General features: G+C 46.0%; 1 protein-coding gene across 1 annotated transcript; it reads left to right on the plus strand.

The window, feature by feature from the left end:
• Positions 1 to 276: 276 nt before the first annotated feature.
• ltn1 (listerin E3 ubiquitin protein ligase 1) lies at positions 277 to 19,384 on the plus strand. The gene is made up of 30 exons (XM_042092517.1): positions 277 to 444; positions 949 to 1,155; positions 1,264 to 1,362; positions 1,993 to 2,223; positions 2,318 to 2,370; positions 2,541 to 2,721; positions 3,039 to 3,212; positions 3,814 to 4,004; positions 4,348 to 4,495; positions 4,823 to 5,671; positions 5,838 to 5,879; positions 6,077 to 6,269; positions 6,476 to 6,715; positions 7,524 to 7,677; positions 7,964 to 8,114; positions 8,331 to 8,550; positions 9,048 to 9,198; positions 10,065 to 10,169; positions 10,389 to 10,519; positions 11,146 to 11,281; positions 11,646 to 11,790; positions 12,266 to 12,479; positions 12,941 to 13,178; positions 14,006 to 14,086; positions 14,751 to 14,937; positions 16,002 to 16,173; positions 16,448 to 16,668; positions 17,212 to 17,406; positions 17,962 to 18,129; positions 18,481 to 19,384. The coding sequence occupies exons 1-30, from the start codon at positions 403 to 405 to the stop codon at positions 18,541 to 18,543; spliced, it is 5,382 nt and encodes a 1,793-aa protein (XP_041948451.1). The 5' UTR covers positions 277 to 402; the 3' UTR covers positions 18,544 to 19,384.
• The last annotated feature ends 602 nt before the right edge of the window (positions 19,385 to 19,986 follow it).

The following is a 19,986-nucleotide window of genomic DNA, read 5'->3' on the forward strand; positions in this document are numbered from 1 at the left end:
CATAGTTGGCCCCACAAGACTTCCTTTTTAACATTCCATATGTTATCTTAATGCAGAGGAAGTAGATTGGGGCCCAAATAGAATGTTCAAGCATTGTTTTTGTTTTTATTGTTGAAAGGGTCTATACAGAGAGACATAGGGTAGTTGTTCTAAATCTAAAGCAAAATATTCTAATGACAATTTCCATACAGTACAATTTATTATAGCCTAATAATAAAAAAGACTTTTGCCGAGTCGTGATTATGTAATGTTGGTACGTATCAACTTCCGGTTCAACGTACTTCCGTGTCGAGTGTCAATGACGCGCTCTTTAAGATAGTCCATGCGACTTTATGGACAAGTTACCTTCATCTAAACACAGATTTCCTATAAGTTTTATTCGCGCAGATTACAAAGGGAACAATGGGAGGGAAGAATAAACAGAGGACGAAAGGAAACGTTCGGGTAAGATCTGTGCATATATGTTGCCTCAAGGGACTGCTCAGTTGTATAATAACAAACTCAGCTAAGCTAACGTTAGTAACGGTAACGTTAGCAGTGTATTGGCTCACCAGCAGTTGCTAGCTCGGCAGGTAGTTAAATAACTTGTTTGGTCTTTCAGTTTCCCCCAGTTAGTCTATCTAGTAGGTTGTCCTGGGAGTGACACCCTATAATGTCTTGTCATGTTACATGTGAAAAAAAACCATAACGTTATGCCAGTTTGGCAAAGCAAGGCTTCCCTATGGGATCCTCAGACTCTTCTTTTTCACAGCTCCACCACTTTAAACTTAATTTATCCAACTTTGGTCATCGCTGACGTCACTTATTGAGGCTGTGGTATGTTGTATTTGGAATTGATTTATTGTGGGGAGCGTGGGAAAGATAGTAATTAGGGCTTGTCACCTAACACAGTCATCGACATGATTCCCTGACCCACTGCAATTACTGAACATTTTCCTCCCCTTGCAGCCGTCCAGTAGTGGCCGCGCCGCTGAACTCCTGGCGCGGGAGGGTGGGGTAGTTCCAGGATTTGTCGGTTTCGGAGTCTCTACATCAAACGACCCTGGTTATGTTCCAGCTGTCCATGGTGCTGAGGACATAGACAGCCTTGTTGATGCAGACTTCCGCTTGGTTTTACGGAAGCTGTCAAAAAGAGATGTTGTCACAAAGTTAAAGGTAAGCACAGACTTGCACAGACGAGTGTTGATTATTAAGTACTTCATAGCACAACTGCTTTGTAACATCTTTAATACCTTCTTAACCACAGCTATCTGTTCTTTTCAGGCTGTACAGGAATTTGGCGCAATGTGTCAAGAAAGAGAACCAGATGTAGTCAAAGGAGTGCTTCCGTACTGGCCACGAATATACTGCAAGATATCAGTGGTAAGGGGTCCAGCTTTCTCCTGCAGTCACACCGCCAGATGCTCTGAGGCAGTCAGAGGCAGGCGTGGCCTACTGGTTAGCACTTCGGACTTGTAACCGGAGGGTTGCCGGTTCGAACCTCGACCAGTAGGAACGGCTGAAGTGCCCTTGAGCAAGGCACCTAACTCCTCACTGCTCCCTGAGCGCCGCTGTTGATGCAGGCAGCTCACTGCGCCGGGATTAGTGTGTGCTTCACCTCACTGTGTGTTTACTGTGTGCTGTTTGTGTTTCACTAATTCACGGATTGGTATAAATGCAGAGACCAAATTTCCCTCACAGGATCAAAAGAGTATATATACTTATACTTATACTTATACTTATTAGGTTGTCAGCATGCTCTGGGTAGTTAAAAAAACGGCAAGCAATGTTAACGTTACGTTACCTTCACCGGGACGTGTATGTTAACGTAGACTGTCCGTGGAAGATTTTTGTAAGTTAGTCAACAAACAACAAACATAGTCAACAAACATATGACGTTAAAGATTAATTGATCTGAACTCGACCGACATAAGTTAACATTAATGTTAACTTTACCATGAACATCCACCACAAAGTGGACTGGTTTCCTGTTAAGTTATCTTCCACCCCCAGGACCATGACCGACGTGTACGTGAGGCCACACAGCAGGCGTTTGAGCAGCTCATTCTCAAAGTGAAGAGGAACCTCGCCCCATATCTGAAGAGCATCATGGGTCACTGGCTGATCGCCCAGTGTGACACATACACCCCGGCTTCCTCGGCGGCCAGTGTAGCATTCCAGGCAGCATTCCCTCTCAACAAGCAGCCCGAGGCCCTCAGCTTCTGCAAGGACGAAGTTCTCTCTGTAAGTCCGCACTCTTTTACTTCTGATGAGCAGTAAAAACACTTCTGAAGTGTTTCCTCTAACACTTGGTCATTTATTCTGTTTTGATGCATAGGTACTTCAGGAAAACCTGTTGAAAGAAACGGCAGACACTTTAAGTGATCCTCAGTAAGTTGTTTACTGTCTACATTCTTGCTCTCAATCAAGTCACTGATGCAATATAGCATAAACCAATACATGTTTTGATAATGTTGCAACCAATGCATCATCATCCCCTCATTGGTTTGAGGAACAGTTGACGGGTAGGGTCCATTTAACCATTCTGGGGGTTTGCTCAGGAACGTGCCGGAGGAGGAGCGGGAGGCCAAGTACATGCGCCTGCTGACCAGCTCGCTGCTGGCGCTGAAGAGGCTCCTCACACACCTGTCCCAGGCAGACCGTGACGCCCTTGGTGAGCGGCTCACGCAGCTCCTGGCCCAGGGGAAGTTCTGGAAGTACAGCAAACACAAGACCCCTCAGGTGAGCATCTGAGTATATGAACTGAAAGCAGGCTACACACACACACACACACACACAGGCACACACAGGCACTCTTCTAACTGAAGAGTGATGCTTTGTTCAGTGTTAAAAAAGGAAGAAGGAAATGCACTTTTTCTTAAATAGTCAGTCAGTCTACATGTCATAGGTATGTTGATGGTACAACTGTGATTGTTATTGGATTGCCATAACACACCAAGACATTGTGAACATGATTGAACAAGGCTTGTATCCATTCTTCTCTTTATAGTAGAACTAAGTAAGCTTTGGTGTGTGTCTGTGTGTATGTGTGTGTCTAGGTCCGAGGGGCATTCTTTGAGGTGGTGGCGTGTCTGTGTGAGCTGGTGCCCCAGCTGGTCCAGACTGAGAGCCCGCGTGTCTGCTCCTCTGTGCTCCTGAGCATCGACGACACTGACCCGGTGGTGTTGCCTGCGCTCTGGGCCGCCGTGCTGCATGTGGTGTCAGGCATCACGGTAAGTCTGTCTGTCTGTCTGTCTGTCTGTCTGTCTGTCTGTCTGTCTGTCTGTCTGTGGAGTGAGCCTGGACTTATGCTAACACAGGAGGCCCTGATTTGAAAACTGGACCAAACATGGACCAAATGTTATTCTCACTGCTGATTAAACATTTATTTGCATAATAGTGAGAATAATGTTTGTACAGAGAAAGTCTGGCACTCAAGGCTCCTCTCAGAGGAATGTTTCCAGACTATAGCCCAAATGCAAACTCAGCTGTTGCCTTTGCTTGTGCCAGACTGCAGTGCTGTGGTATTATTTGTGGCTTCTCCCTGGCTGTGTGTCAGGCCAGTGCTGGGAAACAGTATTGTTGCTGCATCAGACTAGAGTTCTGTAGCCTGGTGTTACCATCCTACGTACTTTCGGCCAAAATTTGACGAAGAGAAACGTAGTCACAGGCGATAAGGACCAGGCTAATAGTTCTGTGGATGTGCCGGAATTTCAGGCTTGGACCAGGCCGCGTAAGACACACAAAAAAAAGATTGTCATATTGGCTTCAAAATGTTTGGAATTCAAGTCCAAAAAATGCTGTGCTTTAAGCCCTGCTCTCTGGCTGTTACAGGACTGCTGGAGCCATGTGAACGCCAGGAAAGGGGTGCTGCCCAAGCTGTGGGCCCTGCTGAAGGAGGGGGGCAAAGGCCTGGCCACGGCCCTGCACCCCAACCTGCTGCCCTTCATCAGCAAGCTGCCCGAGGAGATCACCACCCCCGCCCTGGACTTCTACACCATCCTCTTCACAAACATCATCCTTGGGTAGGCATGGACGGCCCGAGTAGTCAATGACCATCATTCTGCTGTGTGAGCTGATGTAAAAGTGTCAGCTATACAAAGGGACTTTCTTTGGGAAGATATTCATCTCCTTATTCTAAATCTCACAATTAAATTGGACAAGGAAAAAGGTAACAAGACCTAAGTCGAAGGATACATTTCCCAAAGAACTCCTATCTGTCAACAGTAGTTTATGAACAAAACTAAAGCAAATTTATGATGGTTGTTTTTTGCATTTAAGTATGTGTTGCATCATTTTGTGCATGGGTAGGGAACCATATTCCAGTGTGCCTGTGTGATTGTAACCCTACATCTGTGTCTGTCTCAGTCTCTCCAGCGAGCGAGCCATGTCCAGCCCCTCGGAGAGCGCGGCCATCATTGTGGCCACCGTGGAGTGCCTGCGCTACTGCCTGGTGCAGCATGCTGGGGAGGATCAGGAGCAGAAAAGTGTCCAGAGCATGGTCATTGCTGACCAGGTCAGAGCACACTCATCACACGACCTTAAACACCACAGACACAGCAAAAAACAATTGCTTTCTCATTACTTGATTACTTGACATTCAGCATGCTTCTAATATGGGTTGATGCTGGTTGATGATTATGTTGGAATTATCATATGGATGGATGATAAGGAAAAGGTAGAAATTAGGTCTCCTTTCTTTCTTTCTTTCTTTCTTTCTTTCTTTGTGTCTCTCCCTCTCTCTCTCTGTCACTCACACACACACAGACACACACAAACACACACACACACAGACAGACCCAGTTAGAGCTTGCTTTGACAGTTGCCTGTGTTCTGTGTGCAGCTGCTGCCACTGATGGACAGGGCCCTGGAGACTACGTCCCTTCAGACTGGCCCTCTGTTTCCTCTGGCAGCTGACATGCTGCTCTCCTGGGAGAAGAGGGCTGCGCCCGCGTGCACCACAGATGACCCGCCAGCAGGCACGGAGGCCACCTTCCAGCGGGCACTGTTGGACTATTGGGAGGGCCTGGGGCGTCTGTGCCTGCGGCACGTGGACAGCGAGGAGCCTGACCGGAACACACTGGAGGGCATCGCCGCCCTGCTCCGGGTCACCCAGAACCCCGAGTCCGGCTCCTGGAGGCAGGGCAAGCGGAAGAAGAAGTCCGTCAAGATCTCCTTCTCCAGCCTGGATGCCAGGGAGCCCGGTGAGGGAGGAGAGGTAGGCGAGGAGGGGGTCCCCCAGGAGGCTCGGGCCCAGGAGTCCCAGCCAAAGGAGACTGCAGCTGGGCAGGAGTCGTCCGGGTCACCTCCGCAGAGGACCAGCGGGCACCTGGTGGAGCTGGTGTGCCAGCTGGCGGAGGTGAACATGGTGCACGTGACGGAGCGCGGCTCGGAGCGCCACCTCCACTTCCTGTCTATGCTGCTGGGCGCCTTCCCCACGCGGCAGGTCTTCCAGGTGCTGCTGCAGCCAGATGAGACGGCGGGGAAGGAGGCGGAGGGGAAGGACCTGGGCCTGGGGGATGCGGAGCTGGCCCGCAACCCTGCTGTGCGGTTCCTCCTCTTGAGGGTGGTGGACTGGCTGAGGCAGGAGGGCAGGAAGGACACGGACTTCCTAGTGGACATGGTGTTCAGTGCCCTGCACTGCTGCAGCTCCAGAGAGGAGAAGACGCGCATCCTCAACCACATCACCACGGTATGGACCAGGCCTACACCAGGAACTGTATAAAACCCATGGAAATGTATTTTCTCGCAAAAGAATTGTTGACAGTCATGGGCGTGTCTTGGGTTTTACTGTATTCATATGATTTTGGTGCTATTCCTCTGACTCTCATTTCCTGCATTCCTCTTTGTGTTTACAGATGAACCTGGAGTGGGGAGTCATCCTACAAATCATACAGAAGGTGGGCTTACAATTAAATCATGCTCTTATTCATCCTGCATAAAATGTGTTTTGGAAAACTTGTGCTTTTGAGTAGAGTCTCGTCACCTGATAGATTAAATGGATAAAAAATTAAAACATCTGCCCCTTCCTCTTCTTTATCTTTCTCACTCTCTTTCTCTCTTTCTCTCTCCCTCTCGCTCTGTTTCCCATGTTCAGGCCTCTGCTGATGCTGTGTGTATTGAGGAGTACCGTGGCTGGCTGAAGGGCTCTGTGCTGGGCGAGTGTCTGGTGGGTCTGGCTGCAGTGCTGTGTGCGAGGGGTCTGCGTGGATCCTCCTCCTCCTCCTCCTCCTCACACACACACAGCTGGGCACTCATCAGTCTGGTGCTGTCTCACCAGCACAACAACGGTAGGTGCCAGAGCTGATCCAGATGTCATCCAGATGTTGTTTTGCTATCGCATTTTTCTGATTTTCTCACGCTGTTTGTTATCCTTCCAAGTACCTTCATTATGGAATTGCTCTTGACATTTAAGCTGAAGTCTTAGTGATGAAGTATAAGTATAATGAAGTACAAGTATGTTTTTGTATTGATTGGTTTGCTGGTTTATCTACAGAGACCCTCATAGGGAAGGAGTATGTTGAGAAGATCATCGATAAACTTCATGCCACGCTGTCCGAGGCCAAGGGCATGTCGGACGCGGGCAACATGGAGCCGCTGGTGTCGTTCATCTCGGACGTGGCGGCCAACTTCTTCTCGTCGGTGAAGGGCTGTCTCCTGCTGGCCTCGGCTGAGGAGCTCCTGCTCACCGTCTTCCAGCTGTGTGCCCAGGACCAGAGCATCACCTGTCTCTCAGGTAGGCACCGCGCTATGCAGAGCTTGGATTAACATGAACTAATGCACGAGCACTGTTCATTTCATTATCCACATTTACATCTGTCTGTTTAGCACAGATATATGTTATTTATTAACTCTTTACCCTGAAAATATTTTTTTAAATATTATTATTATTATTGTGACCGCTGCGCTAGCGAAGCGGCCGGTGTGCACGAAACTTGGGCATGTAGACCAACAAGGATGACATGGAACCATTAATCGTTTTGATTGTCGCTGCCCCGCCGCACATGGCCCCCCGAAAGGAGGGTAGGCCGGACGCAGTTTTCTGTCAATATCTCGGGAACCGTAGGGCCTAGGATGACCAAATTATTTTTGTATGTTGGTCTCGGCACCTAGTTAAAAATTAAAAGGCAAAAACGAGGCATTGTAATCGCAGCTGAAGTGTAGGATCCTTATGACACCCTCTGAATGCATTCCAAGTTTCGTGGAATTCCCTTCGTGGGGGGCCATATCAGCTACACACACCCACACACACAGGTACGCACACACACAGGCACACACACTCACACAAACGCACACACTCATTTCCATACACAAAAATAGGGGATGGAGACAAATTGAAAAGCGTGATTTACTGTATTTTTGTGGAGAGAATGTGCAGGACTGGGTGTCGACCTTCATCTAGTTAGAGTTCATTTTTATATTATTAGGATTGGTGATTATATTATATTATATTATATTATATTATATTATATTATATTATATTATTAAAACAAACAGCTCATTGTGGATATGTCTAATTCTCTTTGTTGATTTGTGATCCTCAGACACCCTTCTCCAGAAGCTGAAGCATGCTTGCTTTGCTGGCGTTGGCTCCCTGGTCAACCTGCAGGAGTCGAAGGTGGTGGAGGGCTCCTTTCTACAGAGTGTGGCCCTGTGGGTGAAGACCCAACTCATCAGCTCCTCACTGGGGGTCAAAAGGTCAGGATTTGGCCTCTGTCAGCCGCTGTGGAATGTCCAGTCCTATCAGAGTTTAAACCCTTTGGACTGTTCTCCACGGCTACATCATGGGTGTCAAGCAAAGCATATAACAGAGAATATGATCTATCTATGATCTATGATCCAACATTAAACACTTCATGACCTCATGACTTCACCACCCAACCTGCTTCACATAAGGTTCTTATTCTAACTACCGGAATAAGTAGAGACCTCTCTAGAACCCCTCAGGTCCCTTAAGGCATTGTGTGTTCTCTCTGTTCCCCAGTCTCCAGGTTCTGGTGCAGGCGGTCCAGAGCCTGGTGCAGCGCCTGTGTTCGGTCCAGCAGAGTGGACGCCAGCTCCTGTCCCAGTTCATCCACTGCCTGAGCCTCTCTGAGGAGGAGTGGAGGAAGACCAGGCAGGCCCTGCCTCCACAGGTGTGTAGCCTTGCCCTGCGCCCTTACCTGTTTCACTTTCTGACACCAGCTTGTAGCCAGACTTGACATAACTGTACTAGCTTGTAAAGTTTTATGAAGATACATTTACATGTAGATATGAAGATACATGTTAATGAATGAGCTGCTGTTGATGAAACCCAAACACAGCCTTTTCCCATATATCAATTGCCATGTGATCCTATTTGCCTCCCTCAGTGGGTGAAAAGTCCCCTCCTCTCTGGGAGGCTGCGGGCGTCATGTGCCTACCCCTGTATGGACGCCTGGAAGTTCCGCACATCCGCCCGCCTCCCCGCACACCTTTGTGCCTCCGCCCTGCTGGGACAGGTCATCTGCACGGCAGCCGAGGCCACCAGTGGACAGGGCGACGCCCAGGACCCCGCCAGCGCTCTGGAACTGCCGCCGCTCAAACACACGGGTGAGCCATGGCATCACTGCCCACAGATACAGAGCAGCATTCCCATCCTGCTTATGGTTCTGGTCTCTTAGCAGATGACTTAGAACATAGAATAATAGTATAATTAAAAAACAACCAGAACAGAAATAAATATTAATAACTATTTGATTGGTGCACTTTAAAAAAGATGAGTTTAGCCTTTAGCTGTGAAGCTGTACTGCTTAATCTCCAAATTTATTTCTTCTAAATCGGTTGGTGGTATTCAGTGCATTGCTTCTCTTAATAATGCCATTGAATTCTGAGTAGCTGTGTGCTCATGTATTCATTTGTATTATTCCCCACTCTGTGCTTAGGGCTAATAGGGACCTTTGGACAGATGCATAATAATTTTGCAATGATCTGAGTCATCTGTTTACTTGACGCGAGTTGAGATGAGACAAGTTGTCTCTCTCGGCTGCACGTTGAATTTGTCCATTTCTCAGAAACCGCATCTCTGTCTTGCTGTGTCTTGTCACCAGTTGCCGAAATCCTGTATGCTTTCCAGTGGTGTTCCGAGATGGAATACTCTCCTTCCGTTGTTTCTGACTTCCACAAAATGCTCCAAGAGTGGGACCTCATCACTAGAGTACACAAAATTAGCCCTCATCTATTACAGACACTGTTCACAAGGTAAACTCATTACTATTTGTTCATTTGCTTAAGTTTTGTAAGTGACTGTTGGCCAGTTCTCTATCATTTCCTTCCTATCAGAATTTGAGTCTGGTAATACGCCATTTGGATTTGATGATGGGGCGTGTTGCAGACTAAATTACCCCGCCCACAAATTTTGAGGATGCCAAATGCCTTAATCACCGTTTTCTGTTTGTCTTTTTTAAAGTTATTGCGCTGTCAATATCTTGTCGTGTAAGACGCAATAGATCTAAACGGGATAGATCTACACATCTTGCTTCTCCAGTTGCAGTGATTTTGTCATAAACAAAACCAACTCAAGTGCGCTCAGGTGACGTGGATGACTGCCTCACTGTTGCTCATCTGTCCTTCATCATATAAAGCCTACCCAAACGATTTCATTGGCCTGAACGCATCTTAACCAGATAGACTTCTTAATGAGTGACAACAAACCAGATTTCCTGTCCTCAAATTTTGTGGATGGGGTAAATTCATGCTGACTTCCAGATTAATCATTTCGCTTATGCCTCTTGATATCAAGAAACCCATCTCCCTTTGGGATATGTGCAGAGCTCTAATGCACACATTTTGATATACTGTGTAATTCATGATTTTCAGTCAGCCCTGGCTGTTGTAGCAGAGGCTTGAGAAGGCATTTTGGAGGGGCATACCCCATAGGGAAACACCTCAATTAAATTCTTGAAATAGAATCCAATTTCAATCCCAAATCTATCATCCCAAAACGCTAGTTTAAAATATCTCATTCATGTCATTACTACATGTCTTTTATACAGAAAGATGTATTAGAGTATGTCAGTGACCCAAAACCCTTCTCCTCTCCTCTCCTCTCCTCTCCTCTCCTTCAGGTCTCTGACTGAGGGTTCCCTGTGGGCTTTGACGCTCTGTAGCTACATTCAGACTGGAGATGTGACTCCTGCTGACATCCAGAGCCTCTATGGGAATGTGGAGAGGTAAATGGGCACTCATTACAAATGAATACAAGCATAAATAGATTAATTAAACAAAGTCTGAGCATTTGGGTGTTTGATTTGTTTGATAAGCATCATTACAGCTAATTACATTGGATTAGACTCTTGTTCTAAATATGCTGAATATGTCTTGTTTATCTTGCATTCTTGCACAAGAATCATTGCTGTACACTTGATCGTGCACGCTTTGTGTTTTTGCAGCTTTTTCCCTCTCACAGAGAAGAGTGTGAACACGCTGCAGGTGTTGTGTCCATCCCTGTCCAGGGATGAGAGAGAGTCCCTGACCGCTCTGTCCATCGCTGAACTGCTCAATTGGCAGGACGGCAACCACAGTAAGCACTTCCTTATTTTAGAGCTTACTGATGCGAACAATAGGTACTGTTATGCAACTGAAAATTATGAAATAAAATTATGGAATCTAATTTGACTTCTAATAAAGGCAAATTATGGGGCAGCTGTGGCCTACTGATAAGGGGTTGGGCTTGTAACTGAAGGGTCTGGGCGGGGGAAGTGGTTGAGCACTGCTCTCTCATGCCCACATCCATGGCTGAAGTGCCCTTGAGCAAAGCACCTAACCCCTCACTGCTCCCCGAGCGCCGCTGTAGCAAGGCAGCTCAATGCTCCGGGTTAGTGTGTGCTTCACCTCACTGTGTGTTCACTGTGTGCTGTGTATGTTTCACTAATTAACGGATGGGATAAATGCAGAGACCAAATTCCTTGTAGACACAAGGATAGTTGGCCGAGAAACCTGATTTACATTTAAATATTATTTTACATTTTACATTTACTTTTGAATATTACTGGAGCAGTACTGGTAGAGTTATGTGCTAACAATGCCAAAATCCTGGGTCTGAACTCAAGAGGGGGCGCACATACTAATGGCCAATATCCTGTCCAATTAGAATAATAACAACATCTGTTAAGTGATGAAACATTAATGTTGTTCCGGTTCCTCCAGATGTGTCGGCGAGTATCGCAGTCCTGCACTGCTGCCTGGGGGCGGACACCCCTGTAGAGAATGAGGTGCTGCAGGCTGCCCTGGCCACCATGATGGAGTGGCGCAACAGTAAAGAGGACTGGTTCCTCTTCAGCAGGTCAGAGCAGCGCTACGGCTGTTTACAATGCCCGCTTGTATGAGCGTCTGGAAGAGGCATTAGGGGGATTCGACTTGATGTAGCTGAGATTCTAATACATTTTCAACCATGATGTATGCACAATTCCGGTTTGAAAACGCATTAGAAGCTCAGAAATAATCACGTTATGCAGTCAGCTTAAGATGGTTGCAGGCGGCTACACCAAGTCGAATCCCCCTATTGTCATCTCAACTGATGCATACACATGTGCACTCTTTCTTTCTTTTCATTCTGCATTCATTGCAATCTAACCTCATGTTGTGAATGTTAATGTTAATGTTAGTATAGAATTCTATTGATCTAACAAGTCTGACTTTTCTCTTAGTGACCTGGGCAAAGTGTCTGCTGAAGATCTGTCTTTGACGGTGGAAATGATGCGTTTCCTGTCCTGGCAGATGAGTCATTCCCCCACCATCCTCCGGGAGGCGCAGTGGGACTTCCTGCTCTGTTCAGTGCTCGCCTGGTTAGAGGTACGCTGTCATCTTAGGTCACAGCAACGAGATATCTGTGTGTGTGTGTGTGTGTGTGTGTGTGTGTGGCCTTGCAGATTCAGACTGTTTGGACAGAGTGTATGTTTTGAAGTGGCCCTCATTAATTATGTATGAGTGCAGAACCTAATGTCATAACTTGATAGAAAGGGACATAAGGATTATGATCACATCTAGGTAAGACTAACATCTGTTGTCAGTAATTTTCCTAAACATGTTAAATCTGCTTGTGATATGAACAACTACTCAACTAATAATACACAACATGACTGTGTATCTTGTTTCTGCTGTCTAAATGGACAACAAAGTAACTGGAATCATCTCATTGACTGTTAGTCCCTTCTACAGTATACTTGAAAAATTGTGTGTCTGCCTGAAATGTTGATATTGTATTTGGAGGACATAGAGAAGATCGATGGTCATTGCCTTGCCTTGTGCTCAATGTGTCCCCCCTCAGACAGCCAGTGAGAACACTGCCGTGTTCTGGAACCCCTGGGTCCAGCTGTTTGTTTGCGAGACGTGTGAGCTGATTGTACGACTCACTGCGTTCCTCACAGCACCCCCTTCTGGTGTGGTGGAGCAGCTGCCTCCGGAGCTGTGTACTGAGTGGCAGGAGTTCTTCTCCGAGGGCATCAACAGCCTGCTCCTGCCCCTACTCGTCAAAATTCCAGGTGAGGCTATAGCACCTTTTATTCTGGCCCCCAGCAAAGACATACACTACCATGTGGTTTTGAAGAGTAACTTGCTTAGTGATGAAAGACACTGATATATACAGCACTTGGCTTAGGGTTTTGAGTTGGTGTTGTGAGTTATAAAAGTGTGTTTAAGAGGTGTGCTTCACTGGTTTTAATGATGCAGTAATTATTTACGAAGAGTTATGTGATAGAGTCTTACCTAAGCCTGTTATTTAGGCAAAAGGTTTTGTTGCAAGTTTTGTTTAAGCTACATGTTTTAGTATCTTTCTGTTTTTATAGATTATTCTTAAACATGGGAAGCAGTGAAGTGATTCATTTGTCTGTTTCTCTGCACTTCTCCCGGTAACTTTCTTTAGAAACCATCAGTAAAGAAAACTATTAGTAACACCATCCTGTTTGTCTGCTGTGTCCTGCCTGTCCTCTCTGCTGTCCTGCAGAGGTGTTCCGGGAGCCGGACGACCCGCTGTTCCCGCTGGCGGCGGTGCGTGCGGTGGGGGAGGCGCTCACCCACATCCCCGTCCAGCAGCTGCTGGAGAACAAGCTGCCGGCGCGGCTGGTGGCCGGACAGCGCAGCAACCTGCCCGACGTCCAGCAGACGCTCCTCAACACGCTCACGCCACTGCTCCTCTTCAAGGCCCGCCCGCTGCAGCTCAGCGTCTACCACATGCTCAACAAGTGAGAAGCACACAGAAGGCGTTTTTTTTTTCACCGACAGCGAACCCGTTCTTGAACCGGTTCCCTTCAGAATTCTTTGAAACCTTGGTGCTATCTAGTGAACCAGCCCGCATTTCCACCAGTTTTGAACCGAACCAAGGGTGCGTCATCAACAATGGGTGTTGCATGCAAATCAAAAGTTAATGAGATACATAAACGGGAGAATAATATAAACAGTTGTCCCGTAAAAACAGCTCAAATTAGCTGTTTGAAATGCTAGTCAACGTCAACAGTGTAATGCTAGTTGATTAGTTTTGTTTACTCATGGTCTTCTCCCATCTGAACGGTAAAATGACACGCGCACTTCGGTTCGCTGGAAAAAACAATTGTTTTCTGGTTCAAGCTCTGAACCAAAGTGGCACGTTCTGAACCGTGTTTTGTTTGGTCGAAATGCTCCGACCGGTTCAAATGTTGGTTCGGGAACAGGAACGGAGCCGGTTTTCTGTCGGTGGACATCTTTGGCAAAAAGCACTTTTCCCATCAACATTTTTTTTACTCTTAGAAAAAATTATTCTCATTCACTTACATGGAGAAGAACTATTGCTTGACTCACTCACTCACTCTCTCTCTCTCTCACACTCACACTCACACTCACACTCACACTCACACTCACACACACACACACACACACACACACACACACACACACACACGCTCTTTCTTTCTCTCACTCACTCACTCACTCTCTCTCTTTCGCACTCACTCACTCACATACACACATACATACACCCACGTAAACATATGTGTGCACATGTAGTGAAGTGACTTCTTAAATCTCCTCCTTCCAGAGTGATGCCCCAGCTTCCTGAGAGTGACACTGAAAGTGACAACAGCAAGTCAGAAGAGGACGATGGGGAGGAGCCAAGCCTGTAAGTGTGCTACTCAATATAGACCTCTGAAGTTTGCCTACAAAAAAGAACCAAAACGGCAAAATCTTTGCCCATATAAGGAGGTTCGGTTGTTAATTGAAGCTAACTACCTATGGCAAGTTGCATTGCAATCTAAGTGGGCCACCTTCACGTACCGGAGATCACAGTATCCACTCGAAGGCAAAGGACAAAAGTGTGTTCAGGAAAATGTCTGCATTTCAGACTTTTTCATCCCCGCTAGAGTTTAACAGGTGCGATAATTCAAAATCCCCATGTTATTTTCCCATAGCAAAAATCGCCAGAGACCGGATGTCAAAGATGGCAGCTTTTTTTGTAAGCGAACTTCAGAGGTCTATAAACTGCCCATAGAGCAGCTGACTATGAAACACACCTGATTCAGAGACACACCTGTTCTGGGCTCTGCCTGTTCCAGTTTCTATCAAGGTGTATTTGTACCATTCCAAAAATCATTGTACCAAAGAAGCTATGAACATAGTCATGCAACACTAGTGCAATATATGGTCCAAAAATTAATTTTAATATTTGATGCTAAATGAGATGGGCACATTTAAGTTATGTAGTCTTGCTGCGTTAAGAATATGGGTTTCCCTCTGTGTGTGTGTGTGTGTGTGTGTGTGTGTGTGTGTGTGTGTGTGTGTGATAGGTCACCCCCAGCCGCTCTGATGAGCATCCTGACGGCCACAGAGGAGCTGCTGGAGAACATTCTGGCTGGTGTGCAGGTGGGCGAGTTTGCCGTGGTGCAGCCGCTCAGCGTGGAGCACTGCTGCATTCTGGGATACCTGCTGGCCTGGAAGCTCCTCCTGACCTTCTTCAAGGCCTCTCCCTCGAATGTAAGACTTTTTATGCTGCAAAACCTTGCTAACTCTACCATCGGTTGGCAATGGAAAAAAGATTCCTTGCATGCAAACCTTTTTGGTGATGTAGCCTTACTGTGAAGGTTTTTCTTAAATTTGTACTCTTACATTTTAATGGGGTGTTTCATTCCGGATCACAGAATTACAGTATATACTGCATAGCCTGGATGCCTAGTAGGAATGGTAATTGCTTTTAGCCATCCTTTACATGACCATATATCATTTAAATGAATTTGAAGTTGATGCCAACAGTAGTTAATTTGCTCTTAAAACTGCTGCTTAGTGATGGTATTAAAGGAACAGTATATTTTCTAATAAATAATAATAATAATAATAATAATAATAATAAATATTTAATACATTTAATAAAATAGCAACAGTGATGATAATAATGATTATGACTTGTTTTATCACACAGTGGTCTCTAAGCAGGGTTCCAACAGCCATGGAAATCCCATTTTCCAGGCCTGGAAAATTCATGGAATTCAGTAATTTCATTGAAAGTTTTGGAATAGTCATGGTTCAGGTGCCCCAGTACTGAACTGCTGTGCCCCAGTAAAATCTCAAGTTTAGGTTCAACTAGTCCCTGTATTTAGCAGTGAAAATGTATTTAGATAACGGGAAAAGAAATGTTGTCAAACTCTCATTTTATCCAATATTGTCACCTCTTGCATAATTGGCCCCAACATGTGGTACATTTGTACTTGTAGGTCGTGAAAAGTCATGGACATTTCTTTCAAGGTCATTGGAAAGTCATGGAAATTTCTTTCAAGGTCATTAAAAAGTCATGGAAAGGTTTTGAAATGTTGTCAGTGAAAATGGGTGGGAACCCTGTCTAAGCTCATGGCTGATCTGAGTGGTGTCTTTTATCACAACTGTGTGCTCAGCACTTCCAGCGCCTGGACAAGAGCCATTGTTTGGCGTTGTTATTGTTTAAAAAAGTTTGTTTAGATCCAGTGACACGGCCGTCATGGAAACGGAACGTCACAATTCGGTACTCTTTTGTTACCGCTGATTGGGAGTGCATTCTGGATCCACAGTTGCGTGTCCAGTACTCCCAGTACCTGAAGAAGAGCCGCTCACTGCATCAGCTGCTGCTTCACCTGTTCCGTCTCATGCCTGAGAACCCGGTTCTCCCTGGACAAGGAACCGAGGCCAGCAGCAAAGAGTACAAGACCTTCTTCACTGAGCCGATATCCCTCTCAGTGAGCAGTAAGTTCTGTTGCTGAACGTGCTTGTGATATTTGTAATTATATTGTGAAGTGTAGAGCATTTTCCACTCCTCACTGATGTTATACACACAAACACACATTAATGTCTGGGCAGACACTGGATACATGTTTTTGAATAGAAATAATAATGCTTCAAAAACATTTGCTACATGCAACACCTTGAAATGCCTTGTGTGTGTGTGTGTGTGTGTGTGTGTGTGTGTGTGTGTGTGTGTGTGTGTGTGTGTGTGTGTGTGTGTGTGTGTGTGTCTCAGAGGTGGACTCCATGCAGTGGGAGGTGCCCCACCTGGCATGCTCGGTGTACTACGGTGCGCTGAAGGACCTGCCTGCCATGGTGCGCCTGTGGTGGAACAGCCAGGAGAAGCGTGTGGTCAGCACCGTTGACCGGTTCACCAGCCGTTACGTGAGCAGTGTGCTCTCAGCACAGGAGATCGCCTCCGTGCACGCTAGCACACAGACTTTCGACAGCATGACGGTAAGTCATGCCCCTTTAAAGCTTGCTCTCTCTCTCTCTCTCTCTTTCTTTCTTTCTTTCTTTCTTTCTTTCTCTCTCTCTCTCTCTCTCTCTCTCTCTCTCTCTCTCTCTCTCTCTCTCTCTCTCCTCTTCTCTTCTCTTCTCAGCAGGGACTACTCAGCTCATGTCACTGCATCATGTATTAGGGAGTCGGGCTATCAGTGTGAGTGTGTGCGAGTACATTGTATAAAAGCGATGCTATTACCTTTATTTAGGTGCGCTATTATCTAGATTAGTATTGAGTGGACTATTGAGTTGATTCTTACCTTGCAAATTCATAATCGATTCTATCATTATTTGGATTATGTCTGATTCTTTTAGCTTTCTTGTCAGTCCAAATAAAAGTGTGCGTGTGTGGTGTGTGCGTGTGTGTGTGTGTGCGTATGTGTGCGTGACAGAGAGAGAGAGATTTTGTATATCCTAAGGCTGACCTGATTTTTGCCTTTGTAGTAGTGAGCCAGAAACCTGTGATCTGACTCTGTTCTTCCTGTCCTGCTTACCCAGGTGAAGGCCCGCACCACCACCCGGGAGGTGATCGCCACCTACTCGGTGGACGACATCTTCATCGAGCTGGTCATCCAGCTGCCCCAGAACTACCCGCTGGGCTCCATCTCTGTGGAGAGCGGCCGCCGTGTCGGGGTCGCCGTGCAACAGTGGAGGAACTGGATGCTCCAGCTCAGCACCTACCTAACGCACCAGGTGAGATGCCCATACACCTTTATCCTCCTATACCTACCTAACGCACCAGGTGAGATGCTTACACACCTGTATCCTCCTATACCTACCTAACGCACCAGGTGAGATGCCCATACACTTTTATCCTCCTATACCTGCCTAACGCACCAGGTGAGATGCTTACACACCTGTATCCTCCTATACCTACCTAACACACCAGGTGAGATGCCCATACACTTTTATTATCCTATACCTGCCTAACGCACCAGGTGAGATGCCCATGCACTTTTATCCTCCTATACCTACCTAATGCACCAGGTGTGATGCTTACACACCTGTATGCATCTTTCTTAAACCTCGTCTCCATGCACAGGCATCACAGTTAGGGTTAGGTGTCGGGTTTTGTCAAGGTGATGTTCATTAATTGGTCAACAACAGTTTTTAGTTGAATGTCAAAAAACATATGCATAGTCCGTAGGTGGACTATCCAAGTCAAGTGTTATTAAAACAGTATGCCGAAAACATCAATCATGGTAATCATTCACTGACGTGATGATCTTTTCTCTCCGGCGTGCGTAGAACGGGAGCATCATGGAGGGCCTGGCGCTGTGGAAGAACAACGTGGACAAGCGCTTCGAGGGTGTGGAGGACTGCATGATCTGCTTCTCCGTTATCCACGGCTCCAACTACTCACTGCCAAAGAAAGCCTGCCGCACCTGCAAGAAGAAGTTCCACTCTGCCTGCCTGGTGAGTCATGCACAGTGGTGCACTGCTGATGCTGGCAAATATGTGTGTTTTATTTGTGTCTGTGTGTGTGGATGAGTGGAAATATGTGTTTAAGTTGGCAGACAACTTTGTCTAAACACATAAAAACAGTGAGAAATTAAGCACTATGCACTATTATTATTACTGTGTGTGTGTGTGTGTGTGTGTGTTTACACTTTGAGTTCTTGATAGAATTCGTTGGTTACCAAATGTACTTGAAAAGCAGTTTGCATTGCAGTGCATCTGTGCACTTCTGCCGGCAGCAAGTCTTCATTCATGCTTCATGTTCATAAATGTGTTCTCATATTTTCTCCACTTCTCTCTGTTTTACAGTATAAATGGTTCACCTCAAGCAACAAATCCACATGCCCACTGTGCCGAGAGACCTTCTTCTAGTCCTTGTGCCTGCTGTACCAAGAGACCTTCCTCTAGTCCTTGCGCCAGCTGTACCAAGAGACCCTCTGTTCCTAGTGTCAGCTGTGCCAAGAGATCTTTGTCTAGTCCTTGTCGTGGTGAAGACCCTTAAGGAACTGTATACCTTTGAACAGAGATGGACAAGGAGAGAAGAAAGAATTGACTTGAAGAACCACAGAACATTGACCCTCACAGGTCTTCACAAGGTCCCCCATCTATTTTCCCCTCTTCAGGATGAACCAGGGATCATGTCTGGCTCTGTTCCTTGTCAGCTAAGCAGAACTGCACAGAACACCTTGTCAACTTGTTCAGACGTCGTCATGGCAACAGTTTTGCGTTCCTGAGCAATTCTGAGAAAAGATGGTGCCTACATAATGCTGACTTGAACAAAGTAAATGAAAAAAAGATTTGAAAAGGTTTTGTTTCATAGCCAGGATGCTGAATGGACAAATGAGGTGTGTGTGTATAGTTGCGTAACGGGTTCTCGTTTTTAATTCAATCATGGATCCAAATAAAAGTGATTATCATCATAATGCAAATTTGCTTTATCTCAAAGATGTATAGTGCCACTCACTTCCATGGCTCACTGTTCAGTTTTACTATAGAGACATGTCAGAAACTCTTAGTTGAAACTCTTGCAGTCTCACCTAGTTTTTTGTAACAGAGGCAATTTCCTAAAAACCTAGAATTCCTAGAGAGCAACAAGCTTATGGAAGACCATGGGGTCAGATCCAAGTTTTTACCATTTAATGTTTTATTGGTTTTTTTTGTTTGTTTTTTAATTGTTTCTGGACACATGGCATTATTAAATGGAAACATGCTATCTGTTTAGTAGTCTCTCTCTCTCTCTCTCTCTCTCTCTCTCTCTCTCTCTCTTTTTCATGTATTTATATATATCTTCCTTCCTCTCTTCTGGGCTTATTTTCCTTTCTGTGGGATTACTGCCAGACGTGCTCAAGAGACTGGATGCGATTTATTTACTAATATATTTACTGTGCTCTCAGGCTTGGACTCAATGTAGCATCCAAGCAGAGGAGGTGGGATTCGCAGAGATTAAACGTTCTCTTAGAGACTTGGCCCTCTTATCTGTGATGGAAATCAATACTAGTTAAGACCACAATGAGCCACAAGTGCACTGAATTGTCAGCAGAGGTGTGATCCATCTCACAGAAGAAATGTATCCATAACCTGCCACCAATACTATCATCCTCTCACTTAATGCGGCAGAAAGTCGACAGAAAAAAAAAAAAAGAAAGCGGTGGCTGTCAAGGATGAGCTGAGCTGACTTTAGCAGGAGGGGTGTAGGAGGGCACTCATAACACTGTTTTATGCTCTTCTCCAAACTGCCTGTACACTGTAGTCAGGGAAAAAAAAAAACTTTCTCCTGGAACTTTTCCCCCCCACCTCTCTCCCCATCACGGGCAC

Source organism: Alosa sapidissima, chromosome 5 (assembly GCF_018492685.1).
Source record: "Alosa sapidissima isolate fAloSap1 chromosome 5, fAloSap1.pri, whole genome shotgun sequence".
Taxonomy (NCBI): domain Eukaryota; kingdom Metazoa; phylum Chordata; class Actinopteri; order Clupeiformes; family Clupeidae; genus Alosa; species Alosa sapidissima.

What these genes read in the sequence shown, in the direction of transcription:
- ltn1 (XM_042092517.1), top strand. Translation starts at nt 403, where the DNA reads ATGGGAGGGAAGAATAAACAGAGGACGAAAGGAAACGTTCGG. An exon ending in ATGTTGTCACAAAGTTAAAG is followed by an intron (nt 1,156 to 1,263) that starts GTAAGCACAGAC and finishes TGTTCTTTTCAG; the next exon opens with GCTGTACAGGAATTTGGCGC. An exon ending in TATACTGCAAGATATCAGTG is followed by an intron (nt 1,363 to 1,992) that starts GTAAGGGGTCCA and finishes TTCCACCCCCAG; the next exon opens with GACCATGACCGACGTGTACG.